The sequence below is a fragment of the Hyperolius riggenbachi genome, chromosome 5 (genome assembly GCF_040937935.1).
Source record: "Hyperolius riggenbachi isolate aHypRig1 chromosome 5, aHypRig1.pri, whole genome shotgun sequence".
Lineage (NCBI taxonomy): Eukaryota > Metazoa > Chordata > Amphibia > Anura > Hyperoliidae > Hyperolius > Hyperolius riggenbachi.
Genome location: NC_090650.1, coordinates 322,270,792 through 322,298,593, shown reverse-complemented (window position 1 = coordinate 322,298,593; position 27,802 = coordinate 322,270,792). Strand labels below are relative to the sequence as shown.

General features: G+C 42.2%; 1 protein-coding gene across 6 annotated transcripts in view; it reads left to right on the top strand.

The window, feature by feature from the left end:
• The first annotated feature begins 3,781 nt into the window (after nucleotides 1-3,781).
• The window catches only part of LOC137518875 (ankyrin repeat domain-containing protein 29-like), a 63,964-nt gene continuing 39,943 nt past the window's right edge, over nucleotides 3,782-27,802 (top strand). For 2 of the 6 annotated variants that reach the window (XM_068237269.1, XM_068237272.1), the window contains exons 1-3: nucleotides 7,773-8,571; nucleotides 13,979-14,077; nucleotides 20,319-20,417. In XM_068237269.1, the coding sequence (XP_068093370.1) occupies nucleotides 8,398-8,571; nucleotides 13,979-14,077; nucleotides 20,319-20,417 (372 nt within the window). In that variant the 5' untranslated portion in view covers nucleotides 7,773-8,397. Of the gene's footprint in view, nucleotides 3,923-3,995; nucleotides 4,141-7,655; nucleotides 8,572-13,978; nucleotides 14,078-20,318; nucleotides 20,418-27,802 lie in introns of those variants that run through there. The other 4 variants (XM_068237270.1, XM_068237274.1, XM_068237273.1 and 1 more) reach the window with 4 other exon arrangements.

Sequence of the window (27,802 nt, the reverse complement as noted above, 5' to 3'; positions counted from 1 at the left end):
TTGGTGACCGCTCACTGGTGGCTCGTTCAAGATCAGTCTAATTCGTCCACGGTATTAGATGCAGCGAGACTTGGGTCGTTCGAGGCTTTATCCCAGGTTTTATATAGAGGACTGAAAGCACCTTATCCACTTACCGCAAACATGAAAGTTGTAATGGAGGCCTGGAATGTGGTACACTCCTGGTACAGAACCCAACGAAATAGATTATCCCCCAATACCCCAACCTGGCTGGAACAACCCAGAATTGGAACAATTTTACACTATCCCAGATCCGATTGTCTGGCTAAAAAAAGGCATCTCAAAGCTGACACACATCATCTCCAGTGGTACTTTAATATGCTTTGACACTCTTAAGGAAACTTTTTCGCTATTCAAACACATATTTCTTTCGTTACTTGCAACTGAGACATGCATTTCATACGCAATTCAACGAAGGTCGAGTTAGTATACAAAGTTCTGAATTAGAGGACATTCTTCGTAGGAATGGCCTTAAAAAAGCTCTCTCTGCTTTATATCAGCATATAATATTACTCACAGAACCCCACTCTACGGTCTATAAACAACCATGGTCTGCCATAGTTCCTACCATTGATGATGAAGACTGGGAAAACGTTCTCATAAAGCCGTTTGAATATCTAATTGCCTCAAAAGACAAGTTAATTCAATTTAAAATAATCCACAGGGCTTATATGACACCTACTAAACTCGCAAAATTTCAGCCCTCGGACCCTGCCAAGTGTTGGAGATGTGGTGAGGAATCTGCAAATTTTGATCACATTTTTTGGCTGTGTCCTAGGATTGCATCACAATGGGAGGAAGTATGTGCATACATTTCTATATTAACTAAAATAAGAGTCCCTCCCGAACCATTCTACTGTCTTCTCGGGGAAGTGTCGGCCTTAGCTCCAACTAGAGCACAGAGAGCGTTACTAGGGTTATTATTATTTTATTACGGAAATGCATTTTATTGCAATGGAAACAACAAGATCCCCCAACAATCACATACTGGAAAAATCGAATTAATTCCTTGTTACATTTATATAAAGCGGCATATATAGCCAGGGGATGTGCTGCTAAATTTCAGAAGGTTTGGGGTATATGGACTAAAAACCATAGTTTTTAAACATTGTCAAACATTGTCTTCAGAGTGAATGATAACTTAAGGCTAACATGGTTTACCAAGTTCTCTCTACATGGATACAACACTAAGTAATATGCAGTTTCCACTAAAGAAGTGCATCCAAAATTAAATAATTATAGGGGGCTATTATGAGCCTAGTGGGTTTTACTTCATAAACAGCACACAGGGGGAGGAGGAGGTAGGGAAAAGACGAGGGATGTACAATTATTTGTATGATTTTGAGTAATAAGAGGGAATCACTACATGCACTGCGTGGTGCGCCACCAGTAAGATGGAAACATACTATCATATAGATGCTGAGTATATTCTATGCATTGCAGAGGACGTAAATGATATGCACATTGTAAGCTTCTTCTGAATGTTTTTCTGTTTGTTTGTTTTTCTGGTTATCCCCGACTGTTCTTGGGGACTGTTATGAACACTATAATTAGAGGGCACGATAATAAGTAGCTTTAAAAAGGGGAAGGGAAAGGGTATAATATTATATTAACATTATATTGAAGGGATAATATAACAAGTAGCACTAAATGGGGTGTCATGTTCAGAGGCGTAGCTATGGCTTTCAGCGCCCAGGGACAGTTTTTGCACACCCCCATGGACAAAACGGGTGTGGCAACGCATCAGAATGTGGTCGTGGTCATGGGTGGAGTCAAATGTACAAATGCTATTTATATATCCAAATCTGCCCCCTTCCCCCGATATGTCCCCCCATTTAGATGGGCCCCCTTCCTCTGTTCAGATAGCCAAATGTGCCCCCCTTTTAGACTGCCAGATGTGCCCCCTTTTAGACAGCCAGATGTGCCTCACTTTTTGTGCTGCTGTTAATGCTTCTACGCTCTTCTGCAGTGGGAGGGTGAGAAGCAGGGACACTTCAGGCAGCCAGAGAGTCGCCTCTCATGCATGTGAGGGTACTGCGGCTATGCTGATCATCCTTACAATGTTGCGCCCAGAGACATATGTTCCTCATTGCCCCCCCCCCCCCCCCCTAGATACGCCTCTGGTCATGTTTATTGAATAACGAGGACAGTTATAAAAAGCACTATGATACAGAGGCAGTATATAAAGGGGACTGTAATAGGAGGCAGTATAATAAGGAGCACTATTATTGAGGGAGCTATAATAGGAAACACTATGTGGGCCAGTATATTTAGAAGTACCATAATGGAGGGCATTGAATGAGTGTGTGCACTGTAAAAGATAAATATGGAATAAAAGCTTAACAAGGCAACAGTTAATATAGAAAAAACACATAACTACAGCTTTGTTTAAAAGTCCCTTTGCTTCCACTAATGTATAACTTTTATGCAAGGGTCCCCCTGAGATCCAAAAAATATTTGAAAGGTTCCTCCTGGAAAAAAAGGTTGAGAAAGACACTATTAAGGAGACTGATACAGAATCCTCTATGACTGGTACATTACTCCTTCTTAATCATTTAAAAGGGGACACTTTAAGAGGTGTGAGGCAATAGCAAACCGCGTTCACAGCAGTGGTTCTGCCATTGTATGAAAATTCTGGGTGGACTGTTTTGGCGTAGCCTGGGAGGTGCTGGAGACATGAGTGTCACATGACCCATGGGTAGCTTTATTTCATATAGGGGCCCCTTCCCTTACTAAGAACCAGAACACCCTGTTGTTACAATTTTGTTGGTACAATTTTGCAGTACAGCTAAAGCAATCATTGTTAGAGAATGCACATCCCCCACTATTAGTTTTCCAACTTTGTCTTGCAATCTTCATGTTACCTATATGCTGGAAAAGATCACTTTCTCACTGGCTAATCGAGATGAGCATTTCGGGAAAGCGTAGTATCCATGGTCTTCAAGGTATTCCCTTACAGGGCCAACTTACTCGTAGATAGTGTATGGCTGGCTTCTACCAGAGTTTGAACGTGCGTATCTCTATTTCTTCATTGAACGCCACTCTTGCTGATGTTCCTTGTGTCTTAGTGTTTCTATCTCATACATAGGTATATGTAACCATTATATTATCGTTTATTTTATTCCCATCTTTGGGATATATATATTGTATCCTGTATTGTTTGCTTTTTTCAAAAACATTGAAAACAAATAGGCGACAAAGGGAGATTCAGGGAGGCCACATTTAATGTTGAGCATCCAGCAAAGCTTGAGGCAGGGGTGGGGGGGAGTGAATGGTTTGTAGTTAAGCCATTGCTAAAGCATACATTAAAGATAATGCAGCAGGTATGGGAGTGCCTGAGGTGTGAAAGTAACTTCAGCATCCTCTTTTGCTATGTCACTATTTAGGGGACCACTATGGCCCGTTCTCCCCTCTCTATGATGTCAAAAAAGGCAAGGAAGCAGAAGGAGCAGAGGTACACTTACATTATGCCCTGTCATTATCTCGATTAGATGTTGGATATGAAAAGGATTCATATTCCGTACCATCTAATATTTAAAACCAAAGAGCCTGACTTATTATTAATTTAGAAATGTAATTTCTACACAAATATATTTGATTAATCAAATCTACTAATGCTACATGTATCAGTGCTTGAATTGCTCTGGTATCTCTATACTTCATCCTCCTTTAGAGCTTTGGCAGTGAAGGAGTCAATATACTGCTGGCTACAACTCTGCAGCGTCCAGGCTTGGAGCTTTTCTTTTCTCACTATCTGCTGATGGAAGAGCAAGCTGATGCTCAGGATACTGCTAGCAGCCAAGAAGCAGCTGCTCTGAAGCGCTGATATATTTCAGGATTACCCTCTCGTCTTGCAAGGAAAGAACCCTAAGCTGCTGCTGAGATGTGCATGATGTCCTTCAAGGTAAGAAATCTTTATTTTACACAGATGTGTGAGCAGACAAACAGCTGCGGTACACACAGTGTGTTGCCTCAGCTCCCAGCATCCAGGCCTAGTTCTCAACTAGTACAGTGCACAATGTGCTCTCCCAGGCCTGAGTCACTTTACATACTGCAGAAATGACCCAGCAGTTACTGGGATTCTGAAGAGAAAAAAAAGTGTGACACTGGCAGAATGAAAATGTAAATTACAGACGAAAATAAGTGTTGATAAATAACTTGTGCTGTGGTTGGTTGTATATGTTTGCGTTCACAATGGAACCAGGCAGCCTTTTTCAATATTTTTGTTTTATTATCACAGTATACTAATTACCTCATAATAATCCAACTATTTTAGTAATACAGGAAAGGGTTTTAAGACACTTTTATTGCAAAAAAACAAAACAAAAAATGTTCCTATGCTAGTACTGTTTTTACTTTTTGTCCTAGAAACATTGCCTATACAAAGAGAACTTCAATATTGCAAGTTATTGCTGTACCTGATTGTTTGTAATGTAATCTCAGACTTCTCCAAAAGGTGACAGTGTAGATGAAATCTGAAAGTGATTGTTTCTAGGTACCTAAGGTGCTACAGGTAGTATTGATAGGTTGGCGATCACTGTGTCTTTAAGTGCTTATTAACAATACAGTGTTTTACTCTGATGTGATGATTTAATTAGTAGATTTGCAGGATCTAAAGTAATCGGAAGGTAATTATCAATTGTTTGCAGAAGCCAGATGATTAGGTAACTTTCTTCAGATGCAATCGCAAATTCCAACAATTCGATTGTCAAAATTTTCTGTTCCATTTGACCATAGAATCAGTTTACATTGCTTTTTTCCCCACATACTGTGCTGTTTTCTGTACAATTGTATTGAAGTGAAAAAGATTGCATCTGAGGAAAATACTGTACTGATATTAGCACCTTTAGATATCAAAAAGAGAAAAATACAGACATTTTTAAATGGCAATGAGGTAACAGATTTTTCCAAGGTATGTGCAGAATTGTAAGAGAAAAAGAATTGTATTCCTGCTGTGTTTTAATGCCTAATACCTTTCTTTCATGGCCCTGAATCCATGGCCATGGAAGGAATCAGATTGGTGGAAAATAACCCAAGCAGATGGGAGGCTGAACTGGTCGACCAACAAGCAGTTCAGCCATAAATGGAAAAGGGGCCTGAGTTTGAAGTTAAAGGAGCACTATCGATTAACGTGTTTTTTTCAACTGAGATAGGAAATATTTGGGAACTGCTGCTAAGTACTGGTGTATACATTTAAATCCTTATCTCTTTGTATTATTGTTATCTAATTCCTTTCACACTTTTCTGAAGGCAGTCTGCTCTAATCTGACGGCAGAATGAGCCATGAGGGGAGGGGGAATTCCCTCATAGTGCATCTGCTAATCCTGTGTGTGCAGAGAGCTCAGTCAGAGACAGGCAGAGCTTTCTTTCACAGAGAACAGAGGAAATGTATCTTATGTGCAACATAAACATTTGTAATTGTGTGTGTGAAACCTGATACCTAGCAGGCTTTTGTTTTCATATTACTCTGCTTCAATATTACACTGTTCTTAACATGTCAGACTGCAGAGATTCACCTATGCACATGAGGCTTTCCAAATATAGCTAAAATCTACACAAAATGATTTCTTTTCCATCTGATATTTAACATGAAAAGTAGGAAAATGTTTACACAGCTACTTAGACATTATTTGTATATTTGTACATTGTCATTTCAGAACTTTTGGGTATTAATAGTGTTCCTTTAACCACTTCGGTCTATCTGGACGGATATATTCGTCCAGATAGACTGCACAGCTGCTGCGGGGCCGCGTGCACTCCCGCCGCCTTTCGCTGCCCCTGAGATCAATGAGTGGGAATACAGATCCCATTCATTGATCTATGTCCCCCTAAGAAAAACTAACGGCTTTATTAAAATTAAAAACTCACTGTGGCTGTTGTGGCTGTGCTGTTGTCTGCCCCAGTAAAGTCCGCCGCTCAGCACAGTCAGAGACTACTGCACATGCACGGCCCTGGCTGCGTGCCTCCTTGATCACACTCCCGTGACCAGAAGCATTTGGCACCAGCACCTTTGCAACCCTAATCAATTGCACACGTGCAGAATGCTCATTTATTGAGATGGTTGGCGGCCCAGAAAAGTGCAAGCACTGTAGCCCTTGGGATTGCGGACATTATATTGGCTGCAGCAGCTCATTAGATTGGACCAAGATAACACAGCGGGAGCTGACACACTAAAGTGTGCTGGATGAAGCTTCAGGTAAATAAAAATCCTTGGGTTCCTCTCGTCGTAGATTTATTATCACACCTGAGGGATATGGAGGCTGACACATGTATTTCCTTTTAAACAATGCAAATTGTCTGGTTGTCCTGCTGATCTTCTGCCTCTAATATTTTAGCTATAAAGCCTTGTGAAACTCTGACATAACATTTAATTAAATGTGGTTTTCTACTTTTTATTACCCATTCAGTTACCATATTTGCTTTTGTGCACAAGTAATATTGTTCATTTACAAATCACAAGTTGCCATTGCATTTTATTCATAGCTGCTTTTATTATATTTTAAAATCTTCTAGTGGTTATTTCTCCACTGTGTGCACACTAGAAGCAGAGACAGCTCCTATTTAGCACAGCTAGGAATGTAACAACAGAGGAATGTAAACAAAAGACAATGTTATCTCGTTTTCTGATGCAGATCTTAAGGGCTTGTTTCCATTGTAAGCGGTGCGATGCAGCTACATAAGGCCCATACACACGTCCGTTTTTTGCGAACGACGGGTCGTTTGAAGACCTGTCGTTCAGTCGTTCGCCCGCTAAATCCGCCCGGCGGATCGCTCAAACTCACTCTTATCCCGCGAACGACAGTTTGCACACACGTCCGATTTAGCGGGCGGGCGACTGAACGACGGGTCGTTCAAACGACCCGTCGTTCGCAAAAAACGGACGTGTGTATGGGCCTATAGACGCATTGCTTCATGGCTGCACTGTAAATAATGCACGGCAATGGAACAGTTTCCATTGCATGCTGGTTTTGTGGAGCGGTGCGGAGCAATCCGACAATCTGCAGCATGCTGCAGATTCTCGCACGGCCGCATTTGTATGCTGTCTCTCCAATACACTTCCGCATGGGGACGTGAATGGGAGCGAACTTGATTTCACATATTTGGTTCCCTTTAAGGGGTCAGCAGTGGTGGGCTACAGCATTCTACAGAGAAGTAGTAGCAGAAGAGGCAAATAGTTGCTGTTCAGAATTGGACCTTCGAAGTAATATGGTGCATTTGTAGAACTGAAATTGCTGCCGCATTATATCCAGTTTCAGAAGCACAATCAGCACTGCAATATTCACTCCCTAAGGACTTTATTAGGAACACCCATACACCTGCTTATTCATGCAGTTCTCTAATCAGCCAATCATGCAGGAAAAGTGCAATGCACAAAATCATGCAGTGTGCATTTACTAAAAAATGAGAAGGTTGAACAAGGACTTTAATGCTGGAAGAAAAATGTAACTATTTTTTTCTTAAGTCACTGTCTCACAAATATTTAGTTTGAAGGCAATTCCTTTTACATGAACAAGACCCAAAACCTACACATAGCAGGCCAAAATACATTCCGCATTGTTATAAATCTATTGAACCTTTTGCTGTATCTCTGAAATCAGGATGCCATGAAACTAATCTGACACTGTTATTTTACGCAGAAGGAAACGCCTCTTGCCAATGCTGCTTTCTGGGCTGCTCGGAAAGGAAACCTGGCCCTTCTCCAGCTGTTGTTGAACAGCGGCCGTGTGGATGTGGACTGCAGAGACAGTGTATGCCCTTCACTTGTGTATGCCAAGAATTCCAGATCCCTATCTGCTTCATCAATATGGCCAGACAACAAGTCTGTTCTTATTCTTCCATCATCTTTTGGAATGGTTAACAGGGCACTGTAATGCTGTAATGGATTTGCGGTTTATGTGTTAAAAAGCAAGCAGCCATCAAGAAACCAAGCTAAAACAAAAAAATAACCAGAGCGCACGTTTCAGGCTGGCTTATAGAATAGGGAATATGTAGACGCATTTAAAATGTCTGTCAGTTTCATAGTTTATAGCTTTTCCAGGAAATAGAATGAAGAATGACAAAATTCCTCGCTAACTTGGCTGGCAACACAGCTCTGCCCAGCTACGGATACACAATACAGCCATAAATATACAGGAAAAGGCAGAACTCTTGGACCGGGCAGGTACAGGATACTAGATGTTTACAAGGTCCTGAACCAATCAGATCCTTCCTGCTAGCAACATGCACAAGATGTGTCAGAGTACAAACAAGTAAAAGCCATCCCAATTGCATCACTTTGGCAGAATTAAGGCAACATCTATGTGGAAGTGTACTCTTTCTGCTCTCCACCCTTGTTTTGTGTTTTTATTTTTTTAAGCTCATTTCATTTTCAATGAAACAATGAAGCAGTATAGTTGGCAGTGGCACCACCCTAGCAGTAAAAATGCTCTTTTTTTAGGAGTTGTCACTGTTATTGGCTGTTTTGTTTTAATAAAAGAGCATCTTTACTGCGTATATACATCAAAAGGCACCTGGAAAAAAAGGGCACAGTGGATTGCCACTAGTAAAATATTGGTAAGTTTACCGATAGTCTACTACTTTATTCTGATAGTAAAATATTGGTTATGTTTACCAATATTTCAATGACCTAAGCTAACCCTACTCTCACACAGAACATAAATAATAAATCTGAACCCTCCCTCCTCTACCAATGTCTAACCCTAATACCACCCCCCTGGTGGTGCCTAACCCTAATTCCCCCCTGATGGTGCCTAACCCTAATTCCCCCCCTGGTGGTGCCAAACCCATAATACCTCCCTGGTGGTACCTAAACCTAAAAACCTCCTAAACCTTAACCTTCCAACTTCCCCAAAACCCCTTCACTCCCACTAATTACAGCTGCAATTTTTGGGTGCCCAAACTTCCATCTATAGCTACTACAGGATCTTCTCAAAAAATTTGCATATTGTGATAAAGTTCATTATTTTCTGTAATGTACTGATAAACATTAGACTTTCATATATTTTAGATTCAAATACACACAACTGAAGTAGTTCAAGCCTTTTATTGTTTTAATATTGGTGATTTTGGCATACAGCTCATGAAAACCCAAAATTCCTATCTCAAAAAATTAGCATATTTCATCCGACCAATAAAAGAAAAGTGTTTTTAAAACAAAAAAAGTCAGCCTTCAAATAATTATGTTCAGATATGCACTCAATACTTGGTCGGGAATCCTTTTGCAGAAATGACAGCTTCAATGCGGCGTGGCATGGAGGTAATCAGCCTGTGGCACTGCTCAGGTGTTATGGAGGCCCAGGATGCTTCGATAGCGGCCTTAAGCTCATCCAGAGTGTTGGGTCTTGCGTTTCTCAACTTTCTCTTCACAATATCCCACAGATTCTCTATGGGGTTTGGGTTAGGAGAGTTGGCAGGCCAATTGAGCACAGTAATACCATGGTCAGTAAACCATTTACCAGTGGTTTTGGCACTGTGAGCAGGTGCCAGGTCGTGCTGAGAAATGAAATCTTCATCTCCATAAAGCTTTTCAGCAGATGGAAGCATGAACCCACTTTTGAACCAGAAACAGCGGCAGAAGCGCCTGACCTGGGCTACAGAGAAGCAGCACTGGACTGTTGCTCAGTGGTCCAAAGTACTTTTTTCAGATGAAAGCAACTTTTACATGTCATTCGGAAATCAAGGTGCTAGAGTCTGGAGGAAGACTGGGAAGAGGGAAATGCCAAAATGCCTGAAGTCCAGTGTCAAGTACCCACAGTCAGTGATGGTCTGGAGTGCCATGTCAGCTGCTGGTGTTGGTCCACTGTGTTTTATCAAGGGCAGGGTCAATGCAGCTAGCTATCAGGAGATTTTGGAGCACTTCATGCTTCCATCTGCTGAAAAGCTTTATGGAGATGAAGATTTCATTTTTCAGCACGACCTGGCACCTGCTCACAGTGCCAAAACCTCTGGTAAATGGTTTACTGACCATGGTATTACTGTGCTCAATTGGCCTGCCAACTCTCTTGACCTGAACCCCATAGAGAATCTGTGGGATATTGTGAAGAGAAAGTTGAGAGACGCAAGACCCAACACTCTGGATGAGCTTAAGGCCGCTATGGAAGCATCCTGGGCCTCCATAACACCTGAGCAGTGCCATAGGCTGATTGCCTCCATGCCACGCCGCATTGAAGCAGTCATTTCTGCAAAAGGATTCCCGACCAAGTATTGAGTGCATATCTGAAAATAATTATTTGAAGGCCGACTTTTTTTTGTTTTAAAAACACTTTTCTTTTATTGGTCGGATGAAATATGCTAATTTTTTGAGATAGGAAATTTGGGTTTTCATGAGCTGTATGCCAAAATCATCAATATTAAAACAATAAAAGACTTGAACTACTTCAGTTGTGTGTATTTGAATCTAAAATATATGAAAGTCTAATGTTTATCAGTAAATTACAGAAAATAATGAACTTTATCACAATATGCTAATTTTTTGAGAAGATCCTGTAATGTCCACTCCATTAGGCTGCAATGATAAAAGCAACGAATAACGGCAATAGAGGTAAATTTGGGTGCATGGAGGCGCCCAATAAAATTAGGCAATAGATGGAATTTGGGCGCCTTTGTTGCATTTTATCGAGTGCCTCCGTGCACCCAAATTTCCCTCTATTACCGCTAATTGTGGATTTTATTATTGCAGCCTATGGTGGCGCCCTTCTTTCCACTTTGCACTGTTCCTGATTTGGTTTCCGACTACCCTTCTGCATATGCAGCCTATGGTGACGCCCTTCTTTCCACTTTGCACTGTTCCTGATTTGGTTTCTGACTACCCTTCTGCATATACATAGTCAGTGCCGCTGAAGTGCCCATAGTAGGATGTTCTACATCTTTAAAGTGAACCGAACAGCATTTATAGCCCGGAACAGTGTAGAATGACAGTATGGTGGTCGGCACTACCTGGAGAAATTGCCCTTTTAAAAATAGCAGGATGGACTCAAAATGACACCCATGTTCCTAACTGCGTGCTCAGGATAACAAGGCAAACCAGCAGATTCTATGTCGCAAAGGAAGATAGGAAACATCTGACGTCAGTCGGCGGAGACCAGTAAGCGAACAGCGTGACTATATATGGCCGTGGATTTCACCGGCTATTGCTGATGCGTAATGCGTCATGTTAATGCGACCTCCCATTCATGCCACCAGTTTTGGCTGCGTGAACTATAGGCCCAGCCGTGCACCAGTAGGCGGGGACGCAAGTAGCGGACTTTGGTCCGCCCACTGCCCACTATAACCAGGAAATATAAACCTGGTTCACGCTGTGTGCCGGCGTGGTTAAGCCTTAGAAGAAGCACCGCCGTGCGAAACGGCCGTCAGGCTGCCCTTATCACACCCTGCGCCCACTGCCATCTACACACCCATGGTAGGACTGTATTGTTCTCATTTTTTGATCTGTTTGCTGTATGCATTCTATTTTTTGAGCACAGTCTGGAATAAATGAAATCTCCATTTACTGCAGTGCCGGATGTTTCCTATCTTCCTTTGCGACATAGCATTTATAGCCCCCAGGGCATCTCAATAGTGCATTAGAAATGCATGCTAACAATGTGGCTCATTACTAAAAAAATCAATTTTACCTCTTCTTTTTACATTTTAAAAGTTTGTTAGAGGCTTTTATAATATTGCCCTACTTCTGCGGTCTGCCGGCCGCAGAAAGAGCAGGCAGATAAGGACTGATGTAATTAGCAGTAGCAATGAGAAAACAAAACTGAACAAAGGCTTTCACCAGCAGGGGGGAAGGGATACAGGACACTGTACTTCAAACAGTTTAGAGAAGTCACACTTGCTTACATTTACTCCTTCCCCTTGACAAATAAGGGCAGAGGGAAGGGGGGGGGGGTGCAAACTGCAAAAAAAAACAAGAAAAAACAAACAAAAAAACATGCTTGTATCCCTTAAACCAAGCCAGCAGTGTGCACTGATATAATTAAGAGTAACAGAGTTCACAGTGCCCTAGCATTTTTCTAGAGCTGTAAAGTGCTATTAAATGCCAGTAATCACTTGCAGTGAGAACACGCTGTATGGGAGACTGCGCTGGCAATGCAGTCAGTAGTCAGATTCCAGAAGTTACTGTTTTCTCTGGAAGGGTAAGGATGGATATCCTTACCCTTCCAGAGAAAACAGTAACTTCTGGAATCTGACTGATATATATATATATATATATATATATATATATATATATATATATATATATATATACACACACAAATAACTTCTCCAGACATGTTTTGCATAGTGAAATTGCTGAAAAACTCAAACAACCCATGAATTCATAGCTCCCTTCATTCATTTAAGTGCCAATATTTTAAATATACACCTTAAAGCTGCCAGATTTCTGCTAAAGAACGGTGGTACCATTGTCTAGAATTCACTTATTTCAGGTATGTTATTTGTAGTAAAGGTAGGGGTCCAGGTGCCATATTACACCAATACCAGGGCATACAGTTACTGTAGATATCTCAAAGATTATAATACCTAAAGAAATGTGGAAATACTTAAACTCATTTCTGCTGTTATTATTAAAATAGCACAACCCTTGTAAAGGAATTACTGTGTGGCTGGCGCTGATCATATTCTCATTATAAAATCTCTGTTCCAGCAGCGTCCCTGTTTTCCAGACTCTCAGCAGCCGGGGTAATTGCAGGGAATGCAGGGAGGCTGGCATGCTCTTGCAAACACCTTTCTGGAAAGGGAAGAGAGGGAAGACAAATGTCTGGTCTGGAATGTTTTATGTGACTCACAAAAAGTCTGCCCTGGAAACTTTCTCCACCCATCCTATCTCAAAGTCTCCTGTTATCATCTCATACGTGAGCAAGCCTTGCCAGCGGCTTACACATCCTACAGGAAGAGAATGACAGTGATGTGGCTTCTGCATGATCTCTGCGAGAAGCACCGCTATCCACAATCAGCTGTCTGCCCACGTGGGCACCTTGCACGAAATGCACGTGGGGGTGCAACGGCCGTGCTGTGCGCCCTCACAGTGCTGTGCCCCGGGACAGATGTCCCCCCTTGCCCCCCATAGCTACGCCTCTGACTACACTTCACTATACTTAGCTTCATCTGGAATTCTCCAAACATGTAATGTGTGCTTTCTACGCCTTTATTTCCACCAAACTGATTTTGTTTTGGTAGTTTGTGGAGAGTTTTTGTGGTTTTATATACATCACCAGCACACATTAGATAGCCCTCATTTGCTGAAATAAACATTACCCATGTACCTTTTTGCAGTCTCCTCACATTCCCACTCCTACTTCAACTCCCCCCCCCCCCCCCCCCCATTTCCCGTCCCTGCCCCAATTAGTCAGAATTAGAATTTGGTTCCCTTAAAGGACAGCTATCATAAAAATAGTAATTATAATTGTAAAATGTAAAATATTTATATAAAAAATTTACATTTTTCTAAGAGTAACATGCACTATAAATAACGTTTTCCTATGTTGCTGTCAGCTGCTCAGTTCAACTGCCAAAATAGTGTGCACGCAGGTAGAGAGGCTGGCTGGCATCTTTGAATATATCCTTTCCAGGGGGTGCTTTTTGCAAAAAATAAAGGTAATACAGGGACTCTCCCATGAGGATATGGACCAGTCCAATATCTGGCAGATCTGTCTGATTTTTACTACCTATTGTAAGTGACAGCAACATAGGAAGAAAGTAATTTACAGTGCAATTTATTCCTGGAGAAATGTTCCTTTTTTTTTTTTTTTTTTGCGATAGTGGTCCTCTAAGTCTATTGGGGTACTTGGCAAGCACATGATGTTGTAAGCAGTTATATACCAAAAGAATGTTGAAACAGAGTTTAGAGAACTGGATTTATATTTTAAATAATAAAAAAGCCTGCATTCTAGCATGTGGCATTGGAACAGTGGAACTGCATTACCTTTTATTACTGGCAGCATTTTCACATCTGAAATTCCTGTTTTGGCAGACTGGAACCACAGCGTTGATGGTGGCATCCTATGCAGGACATACACAGTGTGTACGGGAGCTAGTATTACACGGGGCAGATATCAACCTACACAGAGATGTATGTATGGTTTATGCTTCATGACTCCTTATGTCATTCAAATTTAATATGTATCTAAATTTAACTCCACTTTCCTTAGGCAGGGTTCACATTTGTGTGGGAAGAAATTAGGAAACTTGCTTGACACATATTTACTTCTGTTTGATTTGTTTGTTTTAATAAAATTAATTTACAGAAAAAAATGTATCTTTTGTATGAAACACTAAACATTCTGGAAAGATTAATGTGCTACACTTGTTAATTTTCTCAGAATTCAACTTTAACGTGAGTTTCGGAGTGTTCACAACATTTGCAAACTATGACATCTGCTTGTACAACATATTTGCATGTATCTTTAATAAACACTAAATCCTTTACTTTAGGCCAGACAGTCCCTTTAAGGGCACAGCGTCTGACACAGGAGACCTGGGTTTGAATCTCAGCTCTTCCTGTTCAGTAAGCCAGCACCTATTCAGTAAGGAGTCCTTGAGCAAGACTCCCTAACGCTGTTACTGCCTACTGACCGCGCCCTAGTGGCTGCAGCTCTGGTGCTTTGAGTCCGCCAGGAGAAAAGCACAATATAAATGTTATTTGTCTTGTCGAATGTCAGGTGCTAAAAAGAAACTCTGATCTGATTTCTCTGACCTAAAGCTCTTCTTCTCATCTAAAAATCCATGGAAAAGTATTTGACGCTTCCAGCAATGGTATATTTGTTTACATGAGAAGGCTGGGAAAGAGTCGGGCAGAGCATCAAGTCAAAGTGTACAACACAGCAAACAGAAAATATGTAAGACCAGCACACCAGATGTACATGTTAGTGCCAGCACTATATTGGGTATGGCATAAACATTCCAATAATGTTTCATGGCCACACATGGCTTTTTTTTCTGAAGAGTCTGTATCATCAGAAAAAAAAAGCATTTGCTGAACCACACCTTTGTGAAAAGCTACTTGTTTGTCTTCAACATGTCAGCTGAACAATTGTAAGACTATATCACATCAAAAAAAAAAAAAACACACACAGAGCTCAGTGGTAATAAATAATTATCATTATCCCTTTAAGAGGTTGTAACAACCATAATTTTCCAAGACAAGGTTCCCTTATAAGAGACTATATGTAATATATATAACACCAAAAATCCACTATTAATGAGAATAATTAATCATTTTATTAAAGGGACTCCGAGCAGTGCGGAAAATATGGAAAGATGCATATTATTTTAAAGCTCTCTTTCTCCTCTTTCTAATGATATATAAACCGCCGCCCTACGCCTTTTAGTTTTCTCTATTTTCGCGATTGAAATTGCCGCGGCCGCGATTTCAATCGCGAAAATAGAGAAAACTAAAAGGCGTAGAGCGACGATTTGGGTGTCGCCAGAAAGAGGAGAAAGAGAGCTTTAAAATGATATCCATCTTTCCATAGTTACTTGTACTACACAGGACGACACTTTCCCCAGTGTCAGCAGCTCCATTCAGCAGAAAAAGTCACCCTGTGTAATACAATGTAACTATGGAAAGATGGATATCATTTTAAAGCTCTCTTTCTCCTCTTTCTGGTGACACCCAAATCGTCGCCCTACGCCTTTTAGTTTTCTCTATTTTCACGAATGAAATCACGGCTGCAGCAATTTCAATCGCGAAAATAGCGAAAACTAAAAGGCGTAGGGCGGCGGTTTATATATCATTGGAAAGAGGAGAAAGAGAGCTTTAAAATGATATGTATCTTTCCATAGTTTCTGCACTGCTCGGAGTCCCTTTAAAGCGGATCTGAAATGAAAAACTAACTATAACAAGTAACTTGTCTATATATCTTATCTAAAGTTTAGATAGTTTACACAGCATATCTAGCTGCAAACAGCTTCAAAAGTTTATGAATATTTATTCCTGTGATAAGAGGGCAGCCATGTTCTGTTTGTCACATTGTCACAGGCTATGGGCTAGAGATGCTATCAGCTTGCCTGTGTGTAAATTCAGTCCCCTCTCCTCCTCCCTCTTCCCCTCTGCCTCTGAAATCAATGGCTTGTAACCTCCTCCTCCTCCTGCCCAGACTGAGCTCCCATAAGCCCTTGCTACAGTGCCAAGGAACAAAAGGAGCTGTGGGCGAGGCTTGTTTAGTTTACAGGGAATTAGAGTATTAAAACAAAACAAAAAAAGTATTTGGCTTGAGGAATGCCCTATAAACTTTATGAAAGGAACACAATTATGCAATGAGTAAAAGTTTATCTCCGATCCACTTTAAGACTTATCTATCATACATTTTTTTTTAAAACAATTAAAATCCCGCTCCATCTGAATGTAATCAGAACTCCAGAACTCCCCCCCCCCCCCCAGTGCTGATATAAAGTGCAAGTGTTGAATACGCTAAGCAGCAAATTAACTGATATAAAGGGTGATCGTATCCAATACAACCAATCAAATAGACATAGATGGCTGCAAAAAAGTGCTACGTGCGTACTGAAATGAAAAGAATTGCCAATATAAAACGTTATACTAGAAAACACCCATGAATCTCAAAAATTGTGTACAAAACTGTGCCAATAAAGTGCAATGTCTGCAGATAAAAAGGACTGTACAATGGGTTGCAAAAGTATTTGACCCCCTTGAAGTTTTCCACATTTTGTCACATTATTGCCACAAACATGCATCAAATTTATTGGAATTCCACGTGAAAGACCAATACAAAGTGGTGTACATGTGAGAAGTGGATCGGAAATCATACATGATTCCAAACATTTTTTACAAATAAATAACTGCAAAGTGGGGTGTGCGTAATTATTCGGCCCCCTGAGTCAATACTTTGTAGAACCACCTTTTGCAGCAATTACAGCTGCCAGTCTTTTAGGGAATGTCTCTACCAGCTTTGCACATCTAAAGACTGAAATCCTTGCCCATTCTTCTTTGCAAAACAGCTCCAGCTCAGTCAGATTAGATGGACAGCGTTTGTGAACAGCAGTTTTCAGATCTTGCCACAGATTCTCGATTGGATTTAGATCTGGACTTTGACTGGGCCATTCTAACACAGATATGTTTTGTTTTAAACCAATCCATTGTTGCCCTGGCTTTATATTTAGGGTCATTGTCCTGCTGGAAGGTGAACCTCCACCCCAGTCTCAAGTCTTTTGCAGTCTCCAAGAGGTTTTCTTCCAAGATTGCCCTGTATTTGGCTCCATCCATCTTCCCATCAACTCTGACCAGCTTCCCTGTCCCTGCTGAAGAGATGCACCCCTGGAGCATGATGCTGCCACCACCATATTTGACAGTGGGGATGGTGTGTTCAGAGTGATGTACAGTGTTAGTTTTCTGCCACACATAGCGTTTTGCATTTTGGCCAAAAAGTTCAATTTTGGTCTCATCTGACCAGAGCACCTTCTTCCACATGGTTGCTGTGTCCCCCACATGGCTTGTGGCAAACTGCAAACAGGACTTCTTATGCTTTTTGTTAACAATGCCTTTCTTCTTGCCACTCTTCCATAAAGGCCAACATTGTACAGTGCATGACTAATAGTTGTCCTATGGACAGAGTCTCCCACCTGAGCTGTAGATCTCTGCAGTTTGTCCAGAGTCACCATGGGCCTCTTGACTGCATTTCTGATCAGCGCTCTCCTTGTTCGGCCTGTGAGTTTAGGTGGATGGCCTTGTCTTGGTAGGTTTACAGTTGTGCCATACTCCTTCCATTTCTGAATGATCGCTTGAACAGTGCTCCTTGGGATGTTCAAGGCTTTGGAAATCTTTTTGTAGCCTAAGCCTGCTTTAAATTTCTCAATAACTTGATCCCTGATCTGTCTTGGACCTGTCTTGTGTGTTCTTTGGACTTCACAGTGTTGTTGCTCCCAATATTCTCTTAGACAACCTCTGAGGCCCTCACAGAGCAGCTGTATTTGTACTGACATTAGATTATACACAGGTGCACTCTATTTAGTCATTAGCACTCATCAGGCAATGTCTATAGGCAACTGACTGCACTCAGATCAAAGGGGGCCGAATAATTATGCACACACCACTTTGCAGTTATTTGTTTGTAAAAAATGTTTGGAATCATGTATGATTTTCGTTCCACTTCTCATGTGTACACTACTTTGTGTTGGTCTTTCATGTGGAATTCCAATAAAATTCATTCATGTTTGTGGCAGTAATATGACAAAATGTGGAAAACTTCAAGGGGGCCGAATACTTTTGCAACCCACTGTATATACTCACTTATAAGCCTAATTTTTGGGCCCAAAAAAGTGGTCCAAAAGTGGGGGTCTGGGCTTATACTTGAGTCCCTTCACTACTCTTTGCAGGCATACTGGACTGTGTCTACTGAGTGGTGAGAATCCTTGCTTTTCTATATTAAGTTTTCGATACATGACTATGTGGCTCTGCATTCCTTGCTTTATCTTTATGCCAGCTTAAAGGACACCTGAAGCGAAAATAAACAAATGAAATAAACTATTGTATCTATCGTCCTTCTCCAAAAAATGACTTTAAGATATTCCTCAGTTTTATTTTATGTTTAAATCTACTTTTTAAGTTGTAACTGTTTTATTGTTTTTGCTCAATAACACATTCATTGAAGTATGCCAGAGCTAAAATCTATGAACTATAGACTCTTTTTATCTCTTTCCTGCTCTCAGAAGCCATTTTCTGCTAGGAAAGTGTTTTACAGTTGGAATTTCTTATCAGTGAGGGTCACACTGTAGTCACTTCCTGTCTGAGTCAGGACTGAGTTACATACCTGATATGTAACTCTTTCAGGCAGAGAAAGAAAAAAAAGAACACAGCATAGTTATTAGTGTGCTTGGCACTGTACATACCCATGTCTATTTCATTATGTCATACGTCACTTCGGGTATCCTTTAAACTTTGCAACAGGAGTTCTTTGTGTATCCATCTCCATTGTAGGACTATGTTCTGGCTTTTTATTGTAATCTGCTAAATTTATGCTGCTTTTCTAATATATGGTTGTAGCCAGCCATGGCTGTGCGTGGTGTTGTTGTTGTGGCTTTTGCCACCACTGGCTTATACTTGTGTCAAAACTTTTTTCCAGGTTTTTAAAGAGTAACTGTCAGGCTGCAGAAGCTAATTTAAACCTCTATTCTCCTGTGTTAAACAGTTTAGAAGGAAGCTCAAAAGCCATTAGTGAAGATAAACATTTCAGTTACCTTTGATGTGTGCTTATCTTAATGTCTGTTATAGACCCATAAAGACGCAAGCCGCAGCTAAACTGCAAAGCATTCTGGGGCCCTCCCCTCGGCTGCTAATGAGACGGTACAGCAGCTTGTGTAATCAGTCCAGAGCGTAGCACTGATAAATCTCCGGGCAGACTACACTGCAGGAGTCAGCTATTGTTCCTAGCCACATGGCTCATTAATATTCACTGCACACCGTGTTGTTCAAGAACCAGCTTATCTGTGATCAGAAGCAGGCAGGACATGACGACACATTTGGCTTCACAAACATGGAGCCTGCCATGAGCTGTCAGGAGCATCTATCTCTGCATATACTATATACAAATTCTGTGAAATCCAAACGTGGACAGTGAAATGCATATGTAATGTAAGTACAGCCAATCTTTAGCTACTGATATATGTGTTTATTTTCTCTGAGACCCTATACCTAACAGCTCCTCTTTAAGGTAAAAGTTGGGGGTCGGCTTATACTCGAGTATATACGGTATTAGATCAAGATCAAAGAAAGTGCAATTGTGCTTACCCCAATAGAATCACCGGCGTGGAGGAGACGGGGGAATAGCCTATGAGGTTTTGTTTTGCCAATTCTCTGCATTTCAGCATGTAGCACATTTTTTTGCAGCCATCTATGTCTATTTAACTACATTCAGACGGAGGGGGGATTTTAATTGGTTTTACATTTTTAATGCTGGATACGTCCTTAATAAAATGATTGATAGTTCTCATTCATTAATAGTGTTTTCTTGGTGTTATATACTGTATTGCATATAATCTCTTATAAGGGCACCTAGTCTTGGAAAAAAATAGTGGAACATATGTGATGATCTATGCAGTTAAGGATAAAGTGGTTTCACAAATGGAAGTGCAGTTGGTGTGATAACCTTCCCAATATACTTTGTGCATGCTTTTAATGTTGCCTTCCCAGAAAAGAATTTGAATTATAGCAAAAGTATTGGCATGCTCCTTCTAGAACAAAGAGCACCGAGATGTCAGGGTTTAGGCTCCAAACCATGTCTTGCTGTCCACAGCTATACAAAATATACCATACTTCTCAATCCTACTTCATATATTGTCTTGATTTTCTCTTCCAGAGTGGTGCTACTGCTCTTTTCTTTGCTGCACAGCAAGGTCACAATGATATAGTCAAGTTCCTGTTTGAATATGGAGCATCTACTGAATTTACAACCAGAGTAAGGAACTTTTTCAGTTAGAGTAAATGTGTCACTGTAAAGTTTTAACGTTTCACCACATGGCTTGAGGAAAACAATCAATTATAAACTGAAGCATAGGAAAGCTAAAGGGACCACAATTGATGCAGTCTGCAAATTGCCAATAATAGAATACAGGTACATTTACCAATATTCTACTATTTACAGTGATAATTTTAAAGAACCACTGTCGCAAAAATCTTACATTTTAAAATATATGTAAACACATACAAATAAGAAGTATGTTTCTTCCTGAGTAAAATGAGCCATAAATCACTTTTCTCCTATGTTGCTATCACTTACAGTAGGTAGTAGAAATCTGGCATTACCAACAGGCTTTGGGCTAGATCATCTCTCCATAGGGGATTCTCAACATGGACTTTATTCTTTATAAAGACATTCCCCGAAAAAGATTTAAACAAAGATGCTGGCCAGCCTCCCTGCTCATCGTACACTTTCTTGGCAGTTGGATGGAACAGCTGCCATTCACTAAGTGTTTTGACAATAAAGAAAACCCTGAGAACCCCCATAAGAAGATGGGCTAGTCCAAAACCTGTCGATTCTGTCAGTTTTCTACTACTTTACTTTCTACTACTGTAAGTGACAGCAACATTCTTCTTATATGTATATGTTTATATACATTATACATTTTATAATTTGATACCCCCTTTCCCATGAGAAAGCTTTTCATTTTCACGAACAGATATGAGAAATCTTTTCCTTTTCACAAACAGATCATCAGGGGGCTCTGTTTGGCTGATATTGTGGTGAAACCCCTCCCACAGTTTGATGTCAGGACGATGGTTCTGACATCACACTGTGGGAGCCTTGTTGCATTGTGGGAACTAATAACTGTTTACAGCTGTTTCCAACTGCCAAAATAGCAAGCAGCATCTCCTTCCACTGACATCACCTGCCAGCAGTAAAAATGTCACCATGTGATAAATGTCGGAATGTAAATCAGGGAGAGGAAAGATTTTAAAATGGCCAAACACTGAATAAATCATTTATACGTAATTATTGTAAAAATGAAACACTTTTTTTTTATTACATTATCTTCACTGAAGTGGTAAATAATTAGTAAATGTTAACAGTATTTTACTATAGTTAAACCTAACCCTGTTCTAACACAGAATCATCCCATCTGACACCTACCTTAACTGTCCCCCCTTCCCCGCACAACCCCCTTCCTGAAGCCTAAGCTTAACTGCCTCCCCTGCGCAATCCCATTTCCTGATGCCTAATGTTAACCATCCCCCCCTGCACAAATCCCCTTTCTGACACCCAACCTTAACGTCCCCCTCCCCACAAAAAAAACCTTTCTGAACCTAACCTTAGCCCCCCCCTCACACACACACAAACCCCCTTCCTGACACCTAAACGTAACCATCCAAAAACAGGGGGTGCTCGAGCCCAACTCAAAACTGCCACAAAAAAAAGATAAAAAAAAACAGAAAAAAACACCTATAAATATCATGCGCTGCAGGGCACCTGAATTTACTCTTTGGCCCCAGCTTGCCGCTCTAATTTCTATGAAAGTGAATAGTGGCACCTGATTTTGTGCAGGAGCCACATACCATTGATTTCATTGATATCCCTGACAGGACTAAAGATGTCGCCGCCTGTGATAAATTTCATAATGTAAATAGGCAAATACTGACTAATTAACTTATAAATGAGTATTGTAAAAAAATAAGCAATTTTATTCAATAAACTAGTAGACCTAAGTCTGTTAATATAACAGCCCCTTGGCCCCATCCTCCTCCTGTCCCAACGGCTGTCTGTGCTGCACATGCGCAGTAGTGCAAACGCACGGACACAGGGACAAAGGGGGACGCAGAGACACTTGGTAATTATTATATAGCATTATTTTCTCTACAGATGGAATGTATTGCAAAGTTGGATCTACAGTAAATGTTTTTGTTTTGCTGTGAAATTCTGGATGTGTGTATAAAAACATAATTTCAGCAAAACCTCATATTTCACTTTTGCTACACCATTCTATTTTAACATTTTTACAATGTTTATGTACTTGTAGTCCTGCTTAAATAAGATACTTTTTGTGGGGAGATGCTACAAAAAGCCTACCTAAAAAGAGGAAGCAACAACAGACTGCCTTGTTCTGGGAGTTAGTAAGATGTCAGTGTGTGAAGTGTTGTGAAAGGGAATGGAATCCATTAGGTGCTGAATCCGTGCTCAGTGAGTGCCTGGCACCCATTCAGTAAAGTGCTGACTTGGCTCATTGGCATGTTACGGTTTACTGCTCGCGTTTGTTTCCGGACAGTGAAAGGGCATCTGAGGATGGATAACAGGTACCAGCTTGTATTTATTTACATGCCCAATGTTTCTCATCACAGACCAACTAAATCCTGCTATGTTTATATCTGCAAGAAACTAAACAGAAATTCAGAAGGAAACTGTTGTCAGAGTAGCTGCTTTATTTTCATTTGTTATTATGTGTGCAGCAATATTAGCAGTCTCTACAGTCAATATTAGCATAACTACAGGGGAGCACCCTCTGCTACTGCAGGAAGGCTTGGAGCTGTGAGGGGCCCCCAACTACTGACCTCCAGTAAAGAGCTCCATCCTTCAGATCAGGCGTTTTTGTTTTATGACCCTTGCAAGACAGGCCCCTAGGCTGTGAGGGTCAGCAAATAGCAGGCAAGGGAAGGGGTGTGAAAATTGTGGGGCCCCAATAAAGTTTTGCTGGAGGGGCCTGTAAACAGGGCCATGCAGAGGGTCCTTAAGTGGGGGGTGCTCAAATTTAAAAAAGCGGCCTGGCAATGCCTTCCCCCGCATGCCCCCCCCCCCCCCTCCTCGTTTCTGGCTAGGGGGGTATTGATTGTCATGCTGCTGAATGCAGATGATGGGAGCCATGTGGGTTCTGGGTGCTGGCACAGGGTGTAATGTGGATTCTGGCAGTATGGGTGTGTATCAACCATCATGTAGGTGTTGACTGCAGGTACTCAGTCCCTTGTGAGTTATGGGTGCATGTACTGGATGTCATATGTGAGTGCTTGGTGTGGGTGCTGGGCATCAAGTGGAGGCTTAGTGCAACTGGAACTACTGCAGATGAAACATGTGGGTGTTGGGTGCAGGCACTGGGTATCACATAGGTGCAAATACTTGGTGCCATGCCTGCACTGGGTGCTAGCTTTGGGTGGGTGTTGTGTGTCACGTGGGTTCTGAGTGCAGGTACTTCGGGTGCTAGCACTGGTTATGTGAGTGGGTGCCATGTGGAGGCTGTGTGCAGGTGTGAGTAGTGAGTGACATGTCATAGCTGGGTGCAAGTGCTGTGCCATGTAGGTGTGAGTACTGGGTGCCAGCTATAGGGTGAAGGGGCGCAGGTATTGGGTGTCATGTGGCTGTTTGATGCAAGTACTAAGTGCCATATTGAGGCCGGATGTAAGTATTGGGTGCAGGGTGTTTGGTACAAGTACTGGGTGCTTGCTATAGTTGGGGTTACTGGTTAAGTGTAATGTGGGTGCTGAATATTGGTGGGATTGCTGTGGGTGCAGGGGGTAGGAGGCCACTGTGGGTACTACTATGAATGGCATAGTTGCTGCTAGGGGAGGTCGAGGTCAGTGTGGTTGATGGGGGAAGGGTAGGTCACTGTGGGTGCTGGGGGGAGAAGTAACTGTGGGTGCTGTGGAAAGCAGAGGTCAGTATGGGTGCTGGAGGAAAGGGAGGTCACTGTGGGTCCTTTGGGTGAGATCACTGTGGGTCTCGGGAGGTAGAGGTCATTGTGGGTGCAGGGGGTGGGAGGTCACTATGGGTGCTGCTATGAATGAAATAGTTGCTGCTAAGGGAGGTAGAGGTCAGTGTGGGTGCTGGGGGAAGGGTAGGCCACTGTGGGTGCTGGGAGAAGTCTGTGTGGTTACTGGAGGAGGGAGTGGATGCTGGGTGTTGGGAGAAGCCACTGTGTGCCCTGGCAATGGGAGAGGTCACTGTAGGTGCTGCTTTTGGGATGGGAGAACCCTGTGGGTGCTGCAGGGGACAGGAGGGTAGCCACTGGGGGAGGGAAAAATCACTGTGGGTGCTGGGGGAGGGATAGGTCAGTGTGGGTGCTATGGTCGGCAGGATCACTGCTAGAGCTGGGGAGGGAGAGGTCACTGTGGGTGCTAGATAGAGGGAGAGGTCATTGTAGGTGCTGATGGAGGGAGAGGTTACTATGGGTCCTAGGTGGAGGGAGAGATCACTGTGGGTGCTATGTGGAGGGAGAGGTCACTGTGGGTGCTGGGGGAGGGAGAGGTCACTGTGGGTGCTGGGGAAGGGAGAGGTCACTGTGGGTGCTGGGGAAGGAGAGGTCACTATGGGTCCCAGGTGGAGGGAGAGGTCACTGTGGGTGCTAGGTGGAGGGAGAGGTCACTGTGGGTGCTTGATGGAGGGAGAGGTCACTGTGGGTGCTGGGTAAGAGAGAGGTCACTGTGGGTGCTAGGTGGAGGGAGAGGTCACTGTGGGTGCTAGTTGGAGGGAGAGGTCACTGTGGGTGCTAGGTGGAGGGAGAGGTCACTGTGGGTGCTGGGGAGGGAGAGGTCACTATGGGTCCCAGGTGGAGGGAGAGATCACTGTGGGTGCTAGGTGGACGGAGAGGTCACTGTGGGTGCTGGGTAAGAGAGAGATCACTGTGGGTGCTAGGTGGAGGGAGAGGTCACTGTGGGTGCTGGGGGAGGGAGAGGTCACTGTGGGTGCTGGGTAAGAGAGAGATCACTGTGGGTGCTAGGTGGAGGGAGAGGTCACTGTGTGTGCTAGGTGAAGGGAGAGGTCACTGTGGGTACTGGGTAGGGAGAGGTCAGTATGGGTCTTAGGTGGAGGGAGAGGTCACTGTGGGTGCTAGGGGAGGGAGTGGTCACTGGTACTAGGTGGAGGGAGAGGTCACTATGGGTGCTGGGGGAGGTAGAGGTCAGTATGGGTCCTAGGTGGAGGGAGAGGTCAGTATGCCACACTAGAATTCCTGTCTGGGCCTCTTCACTTGAAAGTGTCCCAGGAGGGGGCGGAGCTCCCCGCGGGTGGGCGGGGCTTATCGCGGCCGGGGGCGGAGCTTATTTTGTGAGAGGGGCCTTTTTTGAAGATTTTAAAAAGGGGGGTGTCTGGGCACCCAGAGCACCCCCCTGTGCACGTGCCTGCCTGTAAATGTGTAGGTACGCCCCTGTTTGCACTGCTTCTTTCTTTATACGATACACTGATAGTCTTATGGCTAAAGCAGGCTAATGAGGGGCTCTTCCTGACCCTTTCACTGAGGTGGAACTCCAAACAAAAGTTTCCTCCAGAAAAAGATTTCCCAAAACATTTTGTCAAACACATTTTAAGAGTGTGGAGACAAGCTATAGCTATTACTGTCTAGCTGTCTATCTGTCTAGGGTCCAGTTTTGTGAGTTTTGTCTCACAGAGTCACTAAACAGAAAAGTTGAAGAAAAATATCTTTATCAAACAGAAAAATAAAACACACACACATATTAGTAGTAGTAGTTACAAAGCATTAGAAAGTTCTTACTTATGTCTGTATGCTTTCTAAGCAAAGTATGGTCCAGTGTTAGTCATGGAGTTGATTCCAGTAATACCTTTAATGACTAACAATACATAGTTTATTGCATGCTTCCAAAACTTTAACTTTTTAAGAACTTTAAAGAGACTCTGTAACAAAATTTTGAGCCTTATTTCTTCTATCCTATAAGTTCCTATACCTGTTCTTGTGTGTTCTGGCATACTGCAGCCTTTTCTAGTTGCACTGTCTCTGTAATAAATCTTATCTTCTTTCCTCTGTCGGCTCTGTCGGGCTCAGGCTGGAATGTGTGGAATGTGCAGCACTGCTTGTGATAGGCAGAATCTTTACACACCCTCTCCAAGCTCTCCTCTCAGCCTATCACACTCTGGTTAGCAGCCATGTCTTTTGTTTGTAAACACTGCCTAAAAATGGCAATTACAAGCCAGGATTGCAGCAAGGAGTGGCAGAAACAGCACAGAGGGGCCCAGGAGAACATAATGAATAGAATGGTAGGCTTTTTACTGTAAGAATTTTAGAGTACAGATTCTCTTTAAGTTCTTCAGGACCGACACAGTTGTACGGTTCTGATCCAGTTCTGTATCATGCCTGTATTCAGGTTGATAACAACCCCCACCCCAACTGCACTGCCTCAGATATATACAACTTTTAAAGGAAAATTCTACTTTTATGTGGGAAAACTCAATATTTTCAGTTTGGCTTTCAGTTCAGCTCTAAATATTGCAAGGAATTATAGCAAAAAATGTAATATCAAACTCATTTTGACTACTTTACGTGCTCTGGACTTCAAAGATATTTCCTTTATAAGGTATGAAAATATTTTCTGTCAGAAAACTCAAGAGAAAGGTTAATTAAATAATAATCAGGTCCAAGGAGAATTAAATCATAAGTAAAATCAATCCCTTAACCAATCACAGTGGGAAGTTTTTGAAAAGTCCAGAGGCTTCCAATATCATTCCACAGTTGAGGTGATAAATATGTAAGGTGTGAAAATCCATGAGATATGTTTTGTGAATCAGCCTCATAGTGTACAAGACAACAAAAGGGGGAAATGGATATACTGTATACGGTAGGCTTGGAAAGAGCTATAGGACAGCAAAAGTGACAAACATTGCTGAATGCTGAATTTCTAAGCAACAAATCTAGGGTCAGACAGATATTGGCGTTATGGATACATTATTTTGTAACCTAAATAGTGTTGCATAATAGCCTTGGCCGTAGGACACACCACAGACTTGCTGCAATCTTGAATGTTGAGGAATGCTGGAGAATTTTGTCTTTATTTTTTAACTAAAGTATAATTAAAGAAAAAACATTTGCAAAGGTTCGTACAGCACCAATTTATGTTTGTAGAAAAATGTTCATGAAAGCAGAAATTCCCTTTGAAGATATTTTACTTACCCGGGGCTTCCTCCAGCCCTATAAGCACAGATGCGTCCCTCACCATCCTCCCGCGTGCCTCCGTTAAGTGGCAATCAGCTCCGGTATTCGGCTCAGTGATGTCAGCATTGGGCCTTCTGCGCATGCGTGGACCTTCTGCACAAGCCCCGAAGACCCCGGCTGTCATGAGTCAGACTGCGCCCGACTGAGACGGATACCGGAACTGATTGCCGCTTAACGGAGGCACGCGGGAGGACGGCGAGGGACACATCCATGCTTATGGGGCTGGAGGAAGCACCAGGTAAGTAAAAAATCTTTAATAGCGGACATCTCTGGGTCTCTTTAGTCATTTCAGCCCACAGGTATTTTTCACCTTATGGACGAGAGGACTTTTCACATTTCAGTGCTCCTCCTTTTCATTCCCCAATAACTTTATCACTACTTATCACAACAAAATGATTTATACTTTTTTTTCACCACCAAT